Below are 20,158 nucleotides of genomic sequence, written 5' to 3'. Positions count from 1 at the left end.
AAAACATAATTTTGATATCTCAATTATTTCAGGAAATATTGCAATGGGTAATCCTCTCGCGGTACACTCTGTACATAAAATAAATGTTTTGGTTGAGTTGTAGGTATCTCATCGAAATAATGATATTTGGGGTCGTCGCTTAAAAATCTTGTGACCCACTGCAGATAATAATATAATATACTCGAAGACTCGAACCGTTTTATAATATCGTATAATAAGGTATACGCCCGATTTCTCTTTTTGAAAAACTGCACGTTTAGGGTACATATTTGTTCTGCAGGTGGAAGCATTACAATAGTATCTTTTCTGGCCGTAACAATGTGTTATTTTGATTCAAAACGCACTGATATAATAATATAATAGCATTCCATTGAAATATATTATTATATAGGTACAACACTTGTAGTCTGTAGATTTAGGTATCAAACAATATTGGGGATGGGGAAGTTACTTTTCATTTTAGTAATTAAATTACATTACGAATTATGTTTAACAATTTTAATTAGATTATTCTATTACTTTTTTTTATTTGGAAATTTTAATATTGTTAAAAAAAGTAACTTCATTTCAATTAAAATTTATTTAAAAAAAATAAAAATATATTATTGCAAAGCTTAATAATTATGTGGTCAATACATTAAATTAATATAATAACGATCAACAATATGGAATTATTAATTATGTAAAATTTTTATTTAAAAACCACAAAAGACAATAATTATTAAAATACATTATTATTTGGCTATTTTAAATAACTATAACCAAATAAATAACTATGATTCGAAACAAAATTACTACTTATTAAAAATAAAACATTTTTGTCATAATTAGCTATTTAACACAAATGATACTATCAGAAAATTGACCCAGTTATTTACAATTTATTGAAATAAATAATCAATTAGTTCTTAAAATGTATTAAAAATAAATAAATATGTATATATAGCAAAAAATAATTTAGTAATTGTATTTAAAAAGCAACTTAAATATTACGTGTAAATTACTTAAAAATTAAAAGATTTAAAATTGAAAGATTGAAAACCTTATAAACCTTGTAATCTTATTTTAAATTTTTAATCTTGTATAATCTTGATTTAATGTATTACTAAGTATTTATCTTATTATTATTATATTCTACTATTATTATTCTACTATTATTTATAGACAATTTAAAATATTCAAATCTTTAATTATTTTTATTTTTGCTATAAATGTCAATAAAAAATTATTCTGTTGTTCAAAATTCTTGAAAATTTAATACATGGTTTTTTATAAGCTGTTCTCATATCTCTGTACAAATTATAAAATAACATAGATACAGGCTTTTTTTTTACATTTATTTAAGTTCAAATTTGGACGAAATTATACGTATTTTAACGATGTTAATTATTTTGTTATAATTTAAAAACATTATTCGTGCTATTCGTGGGGACTTAACACTTTTATGAAATTATACATTTTACTATACGCAATGAAATTTCCAAAATATTATGTAGATTAATGTTGAGATGTTATTTATTTATACTATTAACACTGTTTTACTGTCTTAAAGTAAAGTATTATTAACTCAAAAGTCAGTAACAATAATTTAATACGGTAAAAAATAAAAATATATTACAATAATTAAATACTGATAAATAATAATATAATAATTACTATATGTTTTCGGAAAAAATAAATCAACCTATACCGTATTACTTTTGAATATAATGACATATCATTAAAATATACTTAATAAGCTGACCGGCTGTCTCCGTTCTTAATCGTTTTTCGCTATTGCCTAATTAGTGACTCGCCCAATACCTAATGTACACCAGAGCGACTCTCACATGCCTTTTTTGTATTAATTATTGGAATTATATTCATTTTATTTATACATGATTATGAGTAATATCGTAACTTAGGATTATGTGCAATTCATAGCTTTATTCTTACTAAGAAAAGTTGGACTGAAAAATGCATAGCCCGTAATCTTCAATATCATACACATATAATTTTAAAAAGTTTTAGATCTAATCTCATTATAATTATAGTATTATGAATTATATTACTAAAAAAATATTAAAATAATATATATGTTTGTATTTTAAGGAAATATGAAAGTGGATGAAGAACCTTTTGATTACGATTATCTTCCACTAGAAGAAGGGATATACTCGTACTCGAACGAGTAAAAAAATAAGAAAAAAGAAGTAAAAAAAATGAAATACTGTTACATCGTGAGCTTTGGACATTTCTGTGGAAAATTCGCTACATATCAACTAATAGATAATAATTTACTGTTGTACGAGTCTTATAATATTATCATGCTTCTAATTTTTATTGTATACCTTAATTAAAAACTTAATAAATAAATAAGCTCATTATTAAAAATACGTTTGTGACATCAAAATTTGTATTCAATAAATGAAATAATATAAAATTAATTTAATTCGAAATTGCTTATAATAATAATATATATTTGTAACAATAATATACTACATTTTTGATTATTTAATTGGTGTACAAAATTTGTTTATTTCTGTACTTCAATCTCGTTACTTATAATATTTTGTTGTTGAACGTCTGCGGTTATAGTTATTGCAGCTCCGCGTAATACGTTCTTATAAAAAGGTAATCTCTCACTTTTTCATAGCGACTAGCGAGTGGAACTTTACATATTATCATAATAATATTATTTATATCATTCATCATTTATATTGATAATATGTTCTATTGTTCTATACTCGACTATCAACACTTCAATATCTAGCATTAAATCAATCCATGTATCCAAAGAAGAAGTTATAATACTTATAACAGTTAATGCTTTAATACTTAAGAGTCTTATCACAGAAAGTAATGATGTACTAAATATCAAAAAGTAATTTTACCCAAATCGGATATTTAGATAGGTATTTCTGTTGTTTACTATAAAAACGTAATGTGTAATAAATTAATGTATTAACACAACTGCTACTTATTCCGGATCAAAACATTACATATAAATGATATAAAATGCAATTTTTTTAAACTTAAAAGCAAAAAAGCTGCAGCATTAAATACACAAATATACGCAGTTATACCAAGTTAACATAATAACTATGAAAATGCACTGTAACTTTTTTTTAAAAGAAGAAATTAATATCTAAAAATTATCTAAAATCTTAAAGTTTAAGACAAGATTATTATAAATACAAAATGCATTATTTATAAGCTTTAATATAATTTTAGAATAGGTATATTAAACAAATAACCATAAAAAAATTTTACTTTAAAAAATACATATAAATATATTTAAATAATCTGTATATATCTTAATTAAAATATTTTTTTTATTAGTTTGTTAGATTTGATAATGATTTCTTATTAATTTAACTACAGTGAAACCTCCCTTAACGGGCATCTCTAAATAACGGACACCTCTAAATAGCGGACTCTTTTATGGCATTTCAACTTTTAATTTTAATCATTTCTATTGTAAATTTTTGAAATCAGAAAATGCATTAACACACGAAATGACTTCGCGTCAAGATACGAAACCATCTAAAGTAACTGATTTTTTTAATATGTTGGTATTAATTTTTATGTTATCAATTTTTTTTATCTTCTTACCTTCGCATTTTTAAAAATACGGTATTAACTAACATTAATGGTAATCGCTAACAAACTATTTAATAATTAAACCTATTGTTTACTTGAATTTTTTTACTAATTTACGAAAAGTACAAATAATTATTATGCAGCAAAGCTCGAATTATATATTTTATGGTGTTATTAATTACTTCTTAAAATGTGTATAAAATATTAATGAATAGTGTTTTGTGTTTTATTTATTATTGCATATGACTGAAAAATAACAAAAAATATACTACGGTATATTTAATCAATTTTATGAAATAAAGATAAATAAATAATATGTATATATGACATATAGGTATACCTATGGCTATATCTAGTGGATAATTACAAAGAATAAAAAATATTACAGGTAAATACATTTTGAACAGTTCTTTAAATAATATATTTATCTATTATGAAAAAAAAAAATAAAAAAGGTAATGTGTGTATGTGTGTGTATTTAAGCAATCCACAGACTAGACTTATTTATTGCATTCATGTTTCGGAAATTTGATACAATAATAATATACCCGAGGACGTGCTCCTCGAAGCTAATTTTCAAAATTTTGAATTTTAAAGAGAAATTTGTACAAGGATTTGTTGGCTAACGAAAAACAAATATTCTTATTTGTTTGTATAGTGTCGCCATTAGTTACATTTACATGTAATAAAATGGTTATTATAATTGGATATAATTTTAGATCTGCAGTATTTTATATTTGGTCAAAACCACCCAAGATTCCACCCCTCCTCACTTTGGTAGTTGTATTATATTTGTTAGGCCTAACATAAAATCCTAAATATTGTGGTACTATTGTTTATAAAATAAAATAAAATAAAATATATTCTTTATATTTTCTTTCATAATTAAATAATAATATTTCTTATACAATAAATTAATTTTAAACATTTTTTAAATTTATATCATCTGTTAGTTTGTATACATTTTTATTTTTACATTTCATTAATTATTTATTTGTAGTACCTATAACTATTTTATTACATATTGTAACCGAAAAAAATATGCATTTTTTGAGAGTCTAATACAATCCATATGAGTGGAATACTGTAATTACTCTTTAAAATACAAAATTCAAAAAATTAGCTTCGAGGTGCACACAGTGGCGTATTTAAGGTTTTTCCGCCTATAGGCACTTTCCAATTTGCAGCCTCCCCCCTCCATCATTCCTAAAATTATTTATAAAACATATTTAAATATACAATTTATTATATTAAAAAATATACATTGTTAATGAACATTAAATTACAAATATTAAAACTTTAAATTTTTTCTTCTACTTTTTTCCTCGGCAAATTTGTATAAATATAGTAGGTACATGTAGAATGTAGATAGATGTTTAATTTTGTGCGAACAAAAAATTAGTTATAAGTTTGATTTCATCAAATGAAAAATACTTATTGTAATTTTGTAAAAAAATATCGTTAAAATTTGCCGCCCTCCAAATGTTGCCGCTCTAGGCCCGGGCCTATAGGGCCTGTGCCTAAATACGCCCCTGGGTGCACATTGTCGGTTATAGGACTACTTACCTATGTACCAAATTTCAGAACCATGATTGTAATGCTAGACTTGGCTGAGTTGGCTGTGGATTGCTTTGACATACAAATATTGCCTTTTAAAATTTTAGATTATTGTTATATATGAATAACATAATGGTATTTTCCTTGTAATAGCATAGAAGTGGTATTTTATGCGCATAGCTAATATAATAATTATCTCAATCCGACGACAAACATAAAGTAATCTGAGTAATTAATAATTGAGATTATATTATATAAAATAAATATAACTAATTCATTAATATAACGGGTCATAATTTTGGCGTTCTTATTTGCTATTACAGGTGGACTTGAACAACATATTTTGTACTTTGAGGTTTTGAACGGTCATTACATCAAAATACAAAACCTAATAAACCTATGTATGTGTAGATATTGTAATGTTTTAAAAGGAAAGTTGTTTTAGTTTCAATTTGGTCTTAGCGAGTCGTAGTTGATAATTTTTACAAATTTAACGAAAATTATTAGACAATGAAACAATCGTATTTCATTCGATGTACGCTGGCACGTTGCTATAAATAAATAAGCGAAATATAATAATAATATTATAATGTTTAGACATTTGAACGCTACACAGTTATTATATGCGATAGGAATAGCTCCTAATTATTTAATATGATAATATACATTTGATATGCTAAATAAATTGATACAATAGGTAGTTATAATATAATTGTATAATAATATAATCTATTAAATATTGCTCGTAAATTGTTATCAATCCCACGTCCAAATAAGAAATGAACAATTTTATCTGTTTTATTTGTATTTGTATTGGTAAGCCTTATAATAATAATTAGTAGTTTAACGTTCAAACATAATATTACATTTTATACAGCGCGTATATATAATAACATTAATAACTCATTATTATACGTTGATAGAATATGGTCGAAGAAAATTAACTAACGAGTAACGATTCTAAATGAAAACCAAGATAATAGTATAATAATTACACGGTCATTTGGTTTAATGTGTTTTTGTATAATTTGTTTGTGTACATAAAAATAAAAAATATCATTGATATCATTTTAAAAGTGACTTTAAAGTATGCCGACTGTACAGAAATGTTGTTTTTTTTAAAAATAACAGTATTTAAAGTATTTAAATATGATTATTGGTTAACGATTAGATTGATTATGTAGTTAATGTAATTATTATACATAATACTTTATTAGTTTAGCCATATAGTAATTTATTAAAAGTATAGGAAATAGGTCAAGGGCGTATTAGAGTTGAGACCATGGGGGGGAGGCGAAATTAATTTTTCTTCTATCCAAACTAAAAATAATTTACAGTTGATTTCCTAAATAGGCATAAAATTCTTATTATGTTTAGTATAATATCATTACGATTTACGATCTTTCTCAAACGGAAAATTTTTTAAATAAATTATTAATTAATGTATTATATAGAAAAAATTCGAGGCATAGGCGTAAATTGTGGGGACTTAGGGGAGCTTAGCCCCCTACATTTTTTAGGTTATTCATTAGAGAAAGTTATAAAATGTAAAACGTAATTCCTAATCAGGATATCCGAGTTATGTGTTATGCGAACATTTAAGCTTACACGAATTTTATATTGTAAATTTGTAATAAAATTAAAATGTCGAGCTATACGTTAATATTTTATAACGAAAACGATAAAAAGTTATGTGTATTATGCGCCGTTAAATAAATAATTTTTAAGTTTTTATATAATAAAATTGTAAAATGTATATGAATTTTTTTTAGAACTAAAACTATGGTCGATGAGAAGTGATAAATTATAATTCAATAGGTATACCTACTTATATATAGGGCTAAAAAGTGAAAAACAAGTTCAGTTTGGTGAAAAAATTGATTTTTAACGATTTTAAAATGAAAAACAGTTAGAACACGTACATTATTTTTCTTAACAAGACGAAAATACGTAAACCATAAACGTTTATTACATATAATTCAAAATTGAATTTTTACGTGGAGTGTGGACTGTATTGTTTTAATTTTGCCTAAAGTGTTTTTCTAATGACTTTCTTAACGAAAATCTATAATATTATAGTAACCATTATTGCAAATTGTATGTTTTTTGAGAGTGACGACCAGTGGGTGTGAGTGAGTGGTATCTGCAGGCTTTTATATACTGGTACATAAATATCACCCATGTTAAATATTGTATAAAAAATTTTATTATTTTCTAATTTTCCCATGAACCTATGAATATACTCTGAGACTGTGTAATGAATAATGAATAACTGGACACTCGAACTCGGCTTCTGATTTACACTATTTGACATTAAAAAAAAAAAAACACTACACATGCACAACCGGGGCGCCGTAACCAATCCGCCGCAGTTGGACTGTGCAACCATGTTCGATTTTCCGTGGAGAAGACCTCCCCACCCCTTCCATAATCGAAAAAATAAAAATTATGTTTTTCATTTTTGAATGATTATATTAAATATTTTATAATTTTATTTGTAGAAATGCACAACATACTATGATATAATCAATACTATTTTATAGTATTAATAAAAAAACATTTTTAATATACTATTACAATATTAATAATAAATATAAGTTTATAATGCAATTTTGTATTTACTAATTATTGTGTATCTATTTCATACCTTTTTTGATTTTTCAACCTCCTCCCACCCACTTTTTATAGAATTTCGCGCATGGGCCTGAACTAGACACTCAAACACACGCTTTTGCCTATGCTATACGGCCATAATCAAGGGCACGCGAAATCCGTCGAACAGGTAGTTACTCAAATCACGATCTGGAGGTAGCTGTGGGCTGTGAGTCCAGTAGTTCACGAACTGGTTATTATAACGCCATCTATGGTTCCGCATACGTCTCTAGGTTCGACGATCGTTATACTAAGAAGTAGCTGGCTATATTTCTACCTTGTAACGTTTGAGACGGAATGTCACATATATATACAACCAGACGTTCATTATCATCTTGGGGATCTGTTGTGTGACAAGCGTGTATGACTGGTTTGTATATAATAGCCTACAATCATCGGGTCTTCGGTCCTGAGTAGCGCTTACCCTGTAAAATAAAAAAAAATAAAAATGTATATTTGTAAAATAAATAATAAAATGTATATATGTATAATAAAAAATAAAATGTATATATGTAAAATAAAAAATAAAATGTATATATGTAAAAAAAAAAAAAAATGTATGTATGTATAATAAATAATAAAATGTATAAATGTAATTAAAAATTACCTGTCATTGCGTTTGTCACACAACAGATCTTCTTTTGCATTTTTTCACCTTGAAATTTTCAAATTAATCTTAATTAATTTTTTTCATTTGTACATGGTACCTTTTTTACAATAAAACCTGACTAAATACGTGTTGCTGGGTGAAAAAATATTATATATTACGAAAAATTACTCGAAAATCAAACAAATCGTCTAAATTATTGTGATGCAATATAATATATTTTTATAAACTCTTTACTATTTACTTCTATTGTGTATGAGTTGAACACAACATCATTTTTATATTGTTTTCAATATGTTTTAATTTATTCTTGTCTTATTATAGATAATTAATGCTGTCAAAAGTTTTGTATTAATTAATTAATCTGAATAATGTATAGGTACCAGATAGCAGCTATTTATCTTTTTGATACACCAATTTGGTTTTATAAAATAAAATTGTGTGTATTAATTTTGAGTCCAAATTATATTAGAATCTGATTTTTGTAAACACCATAAAATATTTTAAATAGAATTAATAAACATAATTTACTGAAATATAAAAATAAATAATTTATACAAATTGACTTCAAAATATAAATTTAAAAAATGTTCATTATTAAATCATTGCGTAAGAAATATTATTAATATACATTGTATATAATTTTAAAGATTTGTCGAATTAATAACCCTATAATAAAAATGATTGTGTTTTTACCTAATTATAAATGTGTAATACAAATTACAATGTTAATAAATAATAATTATTTTATATCTGATCGATATGACAGACAGATCGTGGCACCGGGCTCCGAATCGTTTTTCGTATAGGTATACAACAATTTATCATTGAATCCAAATTTAACAGTATTTGTGGAGACATAAAAATTGTACGTATGCATGTTATAAATTATATTATACGCAATGACATAATACTAATATAATACTCAGATTAATTTGCAAAATCTTACAAAATCTCATATGGGGTTATTTTTTCAGTGGTTATTTTTTCACGGCGTTATTTTTTCGCGGTACCTATTTTAAAATAAATTTAAGTTTATTTATTAGAGAAAGTTATAAAATGTAAAACGTAATTCCTAATTAGAATATCCGATAGGTATATGTGTTATGCGAACATTTAAGCTTCATGTATGAATTTTATTTGTAAATTTGTAATAAAATTAAAATGATTGAGCAATACGTTAATATTTTATAACGACAACAATAAAAAATTATGTATTAAACGCCGTTAAATAAATAATTTTTAAGTTTTTATATAATAAAATTGTAAAATTGTGCGGGGGCGAAGCCCTCTGTGGGCCTGTTTTTTGCTTATAATTTGGACAAGGCAAATTTACACCTATGATACGAGTTATGGGGGGGGGCGAATTACCCCTTCGCCACTATCAAATACGTCCTTGAAATAGGTACATATATAGTTTACAATATGAATTTTTTTCAGAACTAAAACGATGGTCGACGAGAAGTGATAAATTATAATTGATACCTCCTTTATATAGGACTAAAAAGTGAAAACCAAGTTTAGCTTAGTGAAAAAAATTATTTTACGATTTTAAAACAGTATAAGAACACATCCATTATTTTTCCTAACAAGACGATAATACGTAAACCATAAACGTTTATTGCACGTAATTCAAAATTGAACTTCTACGTGGACTGTATGTCTGTATTGTATTGTTTTCTCTGGCCTGAAGCTTAAGTGTTATGCTAATGACTTTCTTAACGAACATCCATAATATTAGAGTAACCATTATTGCAAATTGTATGTTTTTTGAGTTGCGACCAGTGGGTGTGAGTGAGTGGTATCTGGCTTTTATATACTGTTACATAAATATCACCCGTGTGAAATATTGTGCAATATTTTATTGTTTTCCGATTTTCCCGTGAACCTATGAATAATTCTGAGACTGTATATTATGAATAATGTATATGAATAATGAATAACTGAACACTCGAACTCAGCTTCTGATTTACACTATTTGACATTAAAAAAAAACACTACACATGCACCACCGTAACCAATCCGCCGCAGTTGATTTGTGCAACCGTGTTCGATTTTCCGTGGAGAAGACCTCCCCATCCCATCCATAATCGAAAAATATAAATAATGTTTTTCATTTTTGATCGATTATATTAAATATTTTATAATGTGATTTGTAAAAATGTACAACATAATATAATATAATCAATAATAATTTATAGTATTGATAAAAAACATTTTTAATACACTTACAAAATGAATAATAAATATAAATGTAATGTATAATGCTATAATTTAGTATTTGCTAATTATTGTGTATCTATTTTATACATTTTTTGATTTTTCAACCCCTTCCCACCCACTCGTTATGAAATTTTGCGCATGGGCCTAAACTAGACAATCAAACACAAGCTTGTTATTATGCTATACGGCCATGATCAAGGGCACACGAAATTCGTCGAGCAGGTGGTAGTTACTCAAATCACGATTTGGCGGTAGCTGTGGCCGAGTCACAGTAATTCACGAATGCGATATTATAGCGCCATCTATGGTTTTGCATACGTTTGAAGGTCCAACGATTAGTACACTATGAACGACGGCCGGCTAGTATGCCGTGTGACGTTTCGGACGGAATTTCATAGATATATATATATACAACCAGACGTTTACTATCGTCTTGGAGGTCTGTTGTGTGACGAACGCGTATAATGACTGGTTTGTATAAAATAGCCTACAATCAGGTGTTTGGTTCTGAGTAGCAATTACTTAAACAAAAATGTATACGAGTATTTCTATATTCAATAAATAAGAGGAAAATGTATAAATAAAATAAAAAAAGTCCAGTCATTACGTTTGTCACATAAGACACACAACAGATCTCCAAAAAAATATTTTGCTTTTTTCAACTTGAAATTTTCAAATTAATTTTAATTAATTTTTTTGATTTGTACAAGGTACTTTTTGCTATAACAAGACATGACTAAATACGAGCCACTGGCTGAAACAGAAATTTCGTATTCATATTATATATATATAATATAAACATTATAAACGTTTTACGTTGTATATTATATTTCATACGCGCGCGCGCGCACATACACACACACAAACAAACACACACACACACACACACACACACACACACACACACACACACACACACACACACACACACACACACACACACACACACACACACACACTGGAAGATATCGGCCCGAGTTATAGAATTTTTAACGTTTGATTACAGCTGCTACAGCTACTGTACGGTTTAAATAATTCAAATAAATTTTATTTTCTACCAATGTTTGTACTAATTTATCAGAAAAATAAAAAAATACAACCAAACACTCAAAACCGGGCCATATTTTGAGCGGCCTACCGAGTTTTACTCAGTAGCTCGCCAGACCAATCCGGCCCTGTACTTCTAGTTTTTAGACTACTAAAACTAGTAAAACTAATACTTTTTTCCATACTACATAAATAATTTCTTATTATAATTTGAATTCTAATAAATAATAATGCTTACGTATTGCAATATATAAGAACATATATATGATGTATATTGTATACCCTCATATTATGTATACAACATAAATAATAATATAACGATATATATATATATATATATATATATATATTATATTTTTATGTTATAATTAAATTATGTTTGATACAACGCTATTTAGTATTCACTATTCTAACCCAGAAGGAAACTTTTTTACGTTCGTGAAGTTGGCCCACATAAGTGTTGTAATTTTTTTTTTAATCTATGTCATTATTTTGCAAGTTATTTGCAAACATTTGCAAATTGATTTTAGAATTTGCAAATCAATATTTTTTTTTTGGCAAATTTTACAATTTTTTTTTTTTTGCCAGCCCCAATCAATTAGGAAAATATGCCAAAATTTTAAAAATTAATCGCAAATTGGTTTATAGATAAATAAATCTGAGTTGAATAAAAAAATCTAAAATTTAATTTTTATTCATATCATTTGTTTTATTCATCTTTGTCTTTTTTCAATTTTCCTTTTTGTTTATTCAACTTAGATTTTTTTTATCAATTGATTTTTCTATTATATTTAGATATTTTAATTTAACATGCCCTATTTCTTAATTTGACTTTTTTTTACTTAAACTGTATAACAACTACACAATACAATGTTTTTATAGTATTTTTAGTACCTGCTTAAGATGGGTATTTAAATCGCAATTATCTATGTATGGCCGTTTTCAACCAAAAACGTATTCTTCCCATTTTAGCCGATTCACTTTTCGACGAGATTTAAAAAAAGTTCATTCCCTTTTTGACCAAAATAAAAATTTTAATAATATATACTTTATGTTATACATGAGTCGATATTATTGACAATTCTTAAAACATTTAAAACCTATAATATAGGTATTATTAATTAGGTTGTCATTAATTATTTTATCGATAGTCGTCGAGTTTGGTTTTTAATAATTTTCTATTTTCTATTTAATAAAACTATTGTAATTTAAAAAAAAATAATAACTATAATAAAATAATTATTATCAACAAAACTTATATATTATTATTTGTTTATATATTGTACACACTACGCATTTCGTGCATTTTTTATTTTTGATAATTTTATATATGTATAAGTATAACATAGACATAAACCATAAACTTAAGGTAATAAAATATAATATTATAATATAGAGTATATAGGTAATATTATTATTATTAAACTTTTTGTTTTGTCCGACAAGGGAAAGGTAAATTTTTGGTCGACCCGTATGTATAATCATGATAGTGATATATTCTCAGATCAATTTTAATATAAATAATTTTTAGAGCATGATTGTAATAAATAACAAAATATTTTCTCAGGATTGTCATATATCATGTCTTATTGAAAACGGTGTATCATACGATTAAACTATTTTTATTTTATATTTTTAATATTTTCAATAAATATAATAACAGTTTTGCATTAGAGAACCCACATTTGAGCGTGAAATATGTCCGTATTATAAACGTACGATATAGCAAATTTGTGTTTGCCAGTTTCAATTGTTTGTATTAACCTAATATAGAGTAAATTTACCTGATATCAAATTTAAAGGTAAGAATATTGTCTTTGTTTTCATATGGGTTTTTACTAAATTTTAATTTTAAAACAATAGTTATGTGTAGGTTTAATTTTTTATTTCGAGTAATACACTTTAGAGACCCCTGCATTACTATAATATAATATGTATGACCATTATAAATAGTATGCGTACACTGTGTGACCTCGAACAAACTGTAAACGCTTTTAAGAAAATGGTCAATAATAATAATGTTATCCATTAGACTTATTATAATGCGTTGTTATTTGTATGTTTTCGATGAAAAGATTAAGCGTGGTAAAATATAATATTAGACGTCACGTAGATATAACCTACTCTCGAGACACACGTGTACTCGAATATATTATGTATGCAGTAATGGCAGCTATATTACGTCAGAACAGTCGTGTGGACAGTCGACCGGTTTTAGGGTTACAGATAAACACCGCGGCGTTGCGAGTTGACCGAACCGGACGGAAAATTATAATAAATTACATGAGTAGGTACACTTGTCATGGTTTATTGTGGGAAGGGGAAGGGTAAAAACATTACAACGCCATCATGTTATTAATAACAGCATACACAGTGTGCGATATGATAGAATATATTATTTTATTCACATAAAGATAATAATAAAAAATCACCACCTGCTACAGTATATGTATAATAAATGTCAAGACGTGTACTTCGTCATTTAGATATCTCTACCTAATAGATGTGTTAAATTTAAATTCAAAACTGCAGTGTACTGAATTCGATCAAAAACGATTCTGAGCGGAGACGGTCTGTCAACATTATACTTATATTTAATTTCATATTCTGAAGCAGAATATTTTTCGAAGTATTGCTATACGTACAAATTGAAATTCAAACGAGTAGTCTACGAATTATAAGTATTTAAAGTTTCGGTGATCAGGATGGAGAGGTATAACCCGCAAAATGTTAGTGTCAAATATAGGTCTACTACTCCGCTTACCTAAACTTTAAATAGTTAGAACTCATAAGCTATACTCGTCCGAATTTCGAATTTTATGTATCGAATAAACCCGAAAAATATTCTGCTTCTGATTACGAAACCAATAATGTACTTATACTAATATACTTCAAAAAAGTAAAATACTTAAACAATTATAAGGATAAAACATATAATTTTAGATAATTATAAAACTGGGCTCGCGGTTACCTTTTTTTGTTGTAAACTTGGCCCGAAAATTTTAGGTATTAAAAATAAGTAGGTTGTAAACTAGGCCCGATAATTTTGACCAATAAATATAATGGGGAATCGTAAGTTCCTACACGACAGTAGCAGGTAGACAATAACGTTAATTCTTACATATGTGATGTGTAAGTTACTACACGACGAAAGACAGGTACATGTGTAAGTTCCTACACGGTAAAAAAAAGGTAAACGTGTAAGTTCCTACACTAGGAATATTATAAGTTATCAATCTACGTCTATAAAATACTGTCGTACATTTTAACCCTTTATTCTATATAAAATATAATTTATAAGCTATCTATCTAATTTAATTTTTATCATCAACAACCGCATATTTTTAAAATTATCGAAATTCTCAAATTATTTCAATTTAATACATGTATAAAAATAAGAACAACTGATAGTAACGTGTAATTAAAATAAGTCAATAACATGCCGAAAAAAAAAATTATATGAATCAAAAATAAAAGAATATTCAACTAAAAAAATTAATCAATATGACTACGTTAAAGCTTTAAGTTTCAGAAATAAACCTCATAAAATATAATATTTTTTTTTTATTGTTTTATTATATTAAAATTATTAAATTGATAATATTTATTAGGTAAATTATTAAATATTATAAAGAATTATATATTATATAGAATAAAGGGTTAATATGTATGCCAGTATTATAATATAATATAACTGCTATTAGATTGATAACATATTATAATATACTTAGTGTATAGGAACTTACACGTGCACCTTTTTTTACCGTGTAGGAACTTACATATGTACCTTATTTTATCGTGTACATAATGTACAAAACATATGTATCTTGTTTACCTGCTAGGTCTCGTGTAGGAACTTACATTCACCCAATATAATAATTTGACAATTTTACTTATATTTATTGTACTGAATACTCAAATTAAATCCAAAATTGAAACATTTTATCTACATTTTTACGAATTTTATACCATAAATTATAATATGAATATAAAAATAATTTTTGGAGGATAATGAGAATCGCCTCCTCGTGGTGTCCTCTGGCTAGTGCTAAATGGTTCTTAAAAATATTATAAGAAAATTATTCGTTTATTTTTATTCGGATCGACTTTACATGTCAATAATTTTTACCTGAAAAAAACATGGGCCATATTATTGTTATTCGGTTTGGAGTCAATACCACCTTACTAAAAAACGAGTTGAAAAAGTTCATGGTATATAAAATAAGTATTATATACAAATTAATCTATATATTTTGAAAATTTCCTTGCGTTTTGTAAAATTCATAAAGTTCTAAGTCCACACGAATGTTTTTTGAATTATAACTATTTAATTAACATTACGTATTGGTATAATATGTTTATAATATAAGTTATTTCGTCCAAATAAAATGTCTATATAAAATAAAAATTCGTTCATATTTTATAGAATTTTTAAATTTTTTTAGATTCATTACGAACAATTTATAAGTAACTAATAGCTGGCCGTAACGATTTGTCATTTCGATTCGAAATCCACTGTAATAATAGTAATAGTCTTTCAAGTAGCTGAATATAATATTAAATATACTACACAAAACACAACGCAGATAGATTTAGGTAGATTTAGATTTAGATAGTATCGGAGAAGTTACTTATCTTTTTAGTAATTAAATTACTCTATGAATTACCTTTCAAAATTTTAAATTAATTTATTCTATTTATCTTAAATCACTTTTATTTTTTTATTTAGTTATTACATTACTTAATACTTTTGTGTTAAAAAACAACTTAATTTCAATTGAGATTTGTTTAAAAATGTATATATCACAGGAGTTTAATAATTATGTTGTCAATACATTCAATAAGTGTATAACAACAAGTAACAATATGGAAATTGTTAATTTAAACACGTAAATAGACAACGATTATTAAAACACATTAAGTATTCTTATAATTAGCATAAATTTAATTATTTTTAAAAAAAAATGCATTCACCAAATTATTATAACATAAAACAAAAATAATTACTTATTAAAAATAAAATGTTTTGTCATACTGGTAGCTATTATAAACAAATATTTTACCGTTAGAAAATCGAAAATTTCGAAATCAAAATATCGATTTTGTCGAAAAGTGGTAATGCGTAAAAATTTCCGTTTTTCCGTTATTTTTTCAGGATTTTTCCCGACGTTTTTGAAAACTATTGGACATTTTTTACTTGACCCCCCAAAGTACCAATTAGATGAATTTTCCTTTTCAAAGAGGGGCAGAAGTCAAAAATCGAAGCATTATTACTACTCCAAAAAGTGATGACAGACACAAAAATAAAAAAAACACACATCATTGTAAAATCAATACATTCATCACTCCGTTCAGAATCTAAAATGTACACAAATTATATTATATTTTTGTATAATTAACAAAAATATAACGGAAATCCACTAAATCATGATATACTATTTTTTTAGTTTTAGTTTAGAATGTTTAGATTGACGTGTTTATAAATAAAAAAAAAATTCATTGTTTGTAAAAATTTAGTTAAAAATAAATGTTGATATTGTTGTTCTAATATGTTGTAATAAATTAAATAATTAATATTTAAATAATAATAGTTTTTAAATTTTTAAAACGGACTTTTTGACCGATTAATTACCATCATTATGATACGCGACGTATCGCACGCGCGCGTTTTCGGTTACACCGGTTAAATAATAAATGCATACGCGCGCCACTCCGACGGCGCGCGGGGACGGCTCGTTTCCCTCGCCGGTATGGCGCATTGGCGCGTATGCACCGGATCAATGTAAACGAAAAACGTGCGCGTGCTATTATACGCGGCGTATGATACGCGTCCACGCGAAACGGGCCTACGGGAGTAACCAAATAACCGGTATTACAATATTATAGTCGTTACAATACACCGGGAAACGACGCAAACTGTGCACTCGGCGCAGTTTACTTAGAATTCGAATAAAATGTTTTTATTAAATAGGATGACACACAATATAATATTATATTGGCCGTCGGCGCACCACCCGCGCGCTCCGGTACGGGTTGTCACGGATCGGTATATATATATATACGCGCATGGGATCATCGACGTGACAACGACGACAACACGCATTGAATTCGTGGTGGAAGGTCGAATCGTCGCCGGGCGCATTTTATTGTGCTCAGACGACTGTGGAATTTGAACGCAATAAAATAATGTACTCTTGGACAACGGTTTTGTTGTCAATAGCCGTCCGGCCGATAGCAGCTGCAGATTGTACGATTAATAATGATCAGAAAATCAAAACTTCCTTCCACGTCGGTTTTCTAGGTGGGGTTTTCAAAACACCGGAAGTACCATTTTCGTGAGTCGTGACGCCGTGCCCGCGCACTACCGTCTTATCTATTTATTTCGCAGCAAACGCTCAGTGAAACCAGTCCCGCACAGCTGCACGATTCAATAATTATTATTATCGCCGTTTTTATACTCTGCAGTCGGACGTTACTCGCAGACATATATATATATATATTTATATATATCATTCACAGACCTATTCGGTAAGTATGACTAAACCATAACTCTAATTTTATCGTATTTTATAATCGTAGATTATTAGTATCGTTGGAACAGTTTTATCGTCAACGCTATTGCAAACCTCATATTTATATGTTTCATTTTAACGACCCGAACGACCGGTAGATACACTAATAACGTACCTCTATAGTAATTTAATCGAAAAAAAAAATTTTAAGATTTTTGAATTTGTAAACAAGTTTACTTTGCATCGGCCGGGCTATTGCGGGTGTGTATTTAATATTAACAAGGTTAGCACGTGGATACCGTTCAGCTGTTCGATGTTTGGCGCCGAGTGAGACACTGATGCAGTATAATGGACGTGTTAATAAATAATTCTGAGCGGGAACAATCTATCAGCGTACACAGTATACAGTATGTTTCTTATATTATTGCAGAGATCAGGCCGATCAGGGTGTAATGTACTCACTGTGGTGAGTGGTGACCCAATAAAAATTTTTGAATTTTTTTCCCTCTTCGAAATCCGGTGACTCACTATTCCGCATTACACAGTTTCGCAAATGCCTTTTCAATTTTTCATTATCACGATTCCGCATAAATTAATTTGCGAAGTTGCCGATTGTATTTAAAACATCAAAAGGTTTTACCTCAACTTGAAGCATGCCTATCATGTACTCGTAGACCAGTGGTCTTTAGCCGGTGGTCGCGACCCATTTTTGGGTCACGTAAGCTTTAAAATTAGGTTGCGATAAGTCTTCTTTTTAAAATAAAAATTATATAAAGTAAAAAAATAATTTTTTAATTATTAAACTTAGAAAATTAATAAACGAAAATACTTACTAAAATGTAATTTTTATTTATTCAGTTTTAATAGTGCTAATGCAAAGCATTAAGCAATTTTAACTTTTTTACAAAGCTTACGTGGGTCGCAAAAAATGTAGGCCTAAAAAATGGGTTGCGAGTCCAAAAAGGTTGAAGACTATACTAATGTAGGCTACAGTATTTTTATCATTAGGTGTTAGGTATCAACAAAAATTGTTATACTATCTAATTCAATTATCTATTTATTTTAATCAATTTTCATTATTTATATTGTAATACTTAATTTATTTTATTTGAACGCTTGAAAACAAATAATCATTACTACTATATTATTAACCATTTGACCTTTATCATAAATTGAAAAAATTGAAATCAAATGTTTATCATATTTTCTTGTATTCTTTATTTTTAATTAGTTATTGTGTCGCGTAAAGCGGCGTTCATGAAGGGGAGGGGGGGTTCAAAGGTCGACCTACGTGGTTCCATTAACTTTAATGCATTTAACCTAACCATATCTACATACTCAATGTTTGTATACTCCATAGTCCATATTGTTCAAAATGTAAATAAAATCTTAAATTTTAAAATAAATAAATTGAAAATGTTCAATAAAACTGTGGACTAAGCTTTAATAAAAATAACCAATGTTGTATATCATTTATGCATAAAGTTCGGTGAATTCAATAGATTCATTTTTCAATTTAATAAGACTATATATTATTTTACCTAAACGCTACACTAATAATAAGTACAAAATAAAATGTTTATATTATCGATTCGATTAATAATGTTATCGTGTTAACCAAATTGGACTGTATAGAAGTAGGTACTTTATTAATACATTGCATTATAAACATTTGTAATTTTTTTTTTCATACATGTATTTTCCCAATATGTGTAAAATAAATACTTATACAATTTTAGTAATTTTAAGTATTTATTTTATACGTAATGGGAAAATATGTTTATGAAAAAAAATATTACCAATGTTTATAATGCTATTAAGGACAATAAGTACCTATATTATATAAGCTCGAGCACAATCGTGGTGTGTTTTGGGTACAACACGATTACGAACGTTTTACTTTTTTTATAACACGATTGGGAACGACTAACTCTTATCAGAGAATTTGTTTTTTTAGCTGAAAATCAAACGATTGTGA

At 27.0% G+C, this 20,158-nt stretch overlaps 1 protein-coding gene across 3 annotated transcripts in view; it reads left to right on the top strand.

Moving 5' to 3' along the window:
• The window catches only part of LOC132927494 (uncharacterized), a 62,296-nt gene extending 59,870 nt beyond the window's left edge, over positions 1-2,426 (top strand). For all 3 annotated transcript variants that reach the window (XM_060992034.1, XM_060992033.1, XM_060992035.1), the window contains one exon: positions 2,092-2,426. In XM_060992034.1, the coding sequence (XP_060848017.1) occupies positions 2,092-2,174 (83 nt within the window). In that variant the 3' untranslated portion in view covers positions 2,175-2,426. The remainder of the gene's footprint in view (positions 1-2,091) is intronic.
• Positions 2,427-20,158: the final 17,732 nt, after the last annotated feature.

This window comes from Rhopalosiphum padi, chromosome 3, assembly GCF_020882245.1.
Source record: "Rhopalosiphum padi isolate XX-2018 chromosome 3, ASM2088224v1, whole genome shotgun sequence".
Lineage (NCBI taxonomy): Eukaryota > Metazoa > Arthropoda > Insecta > Hemiptera > Aphididae > Rhopalosiphum > Rhopalosiphum padi.
Note: the sequence above shows the minus strand (reverse complement) of the source record. Positions and strands in the feature narration are given on the sequence as shown.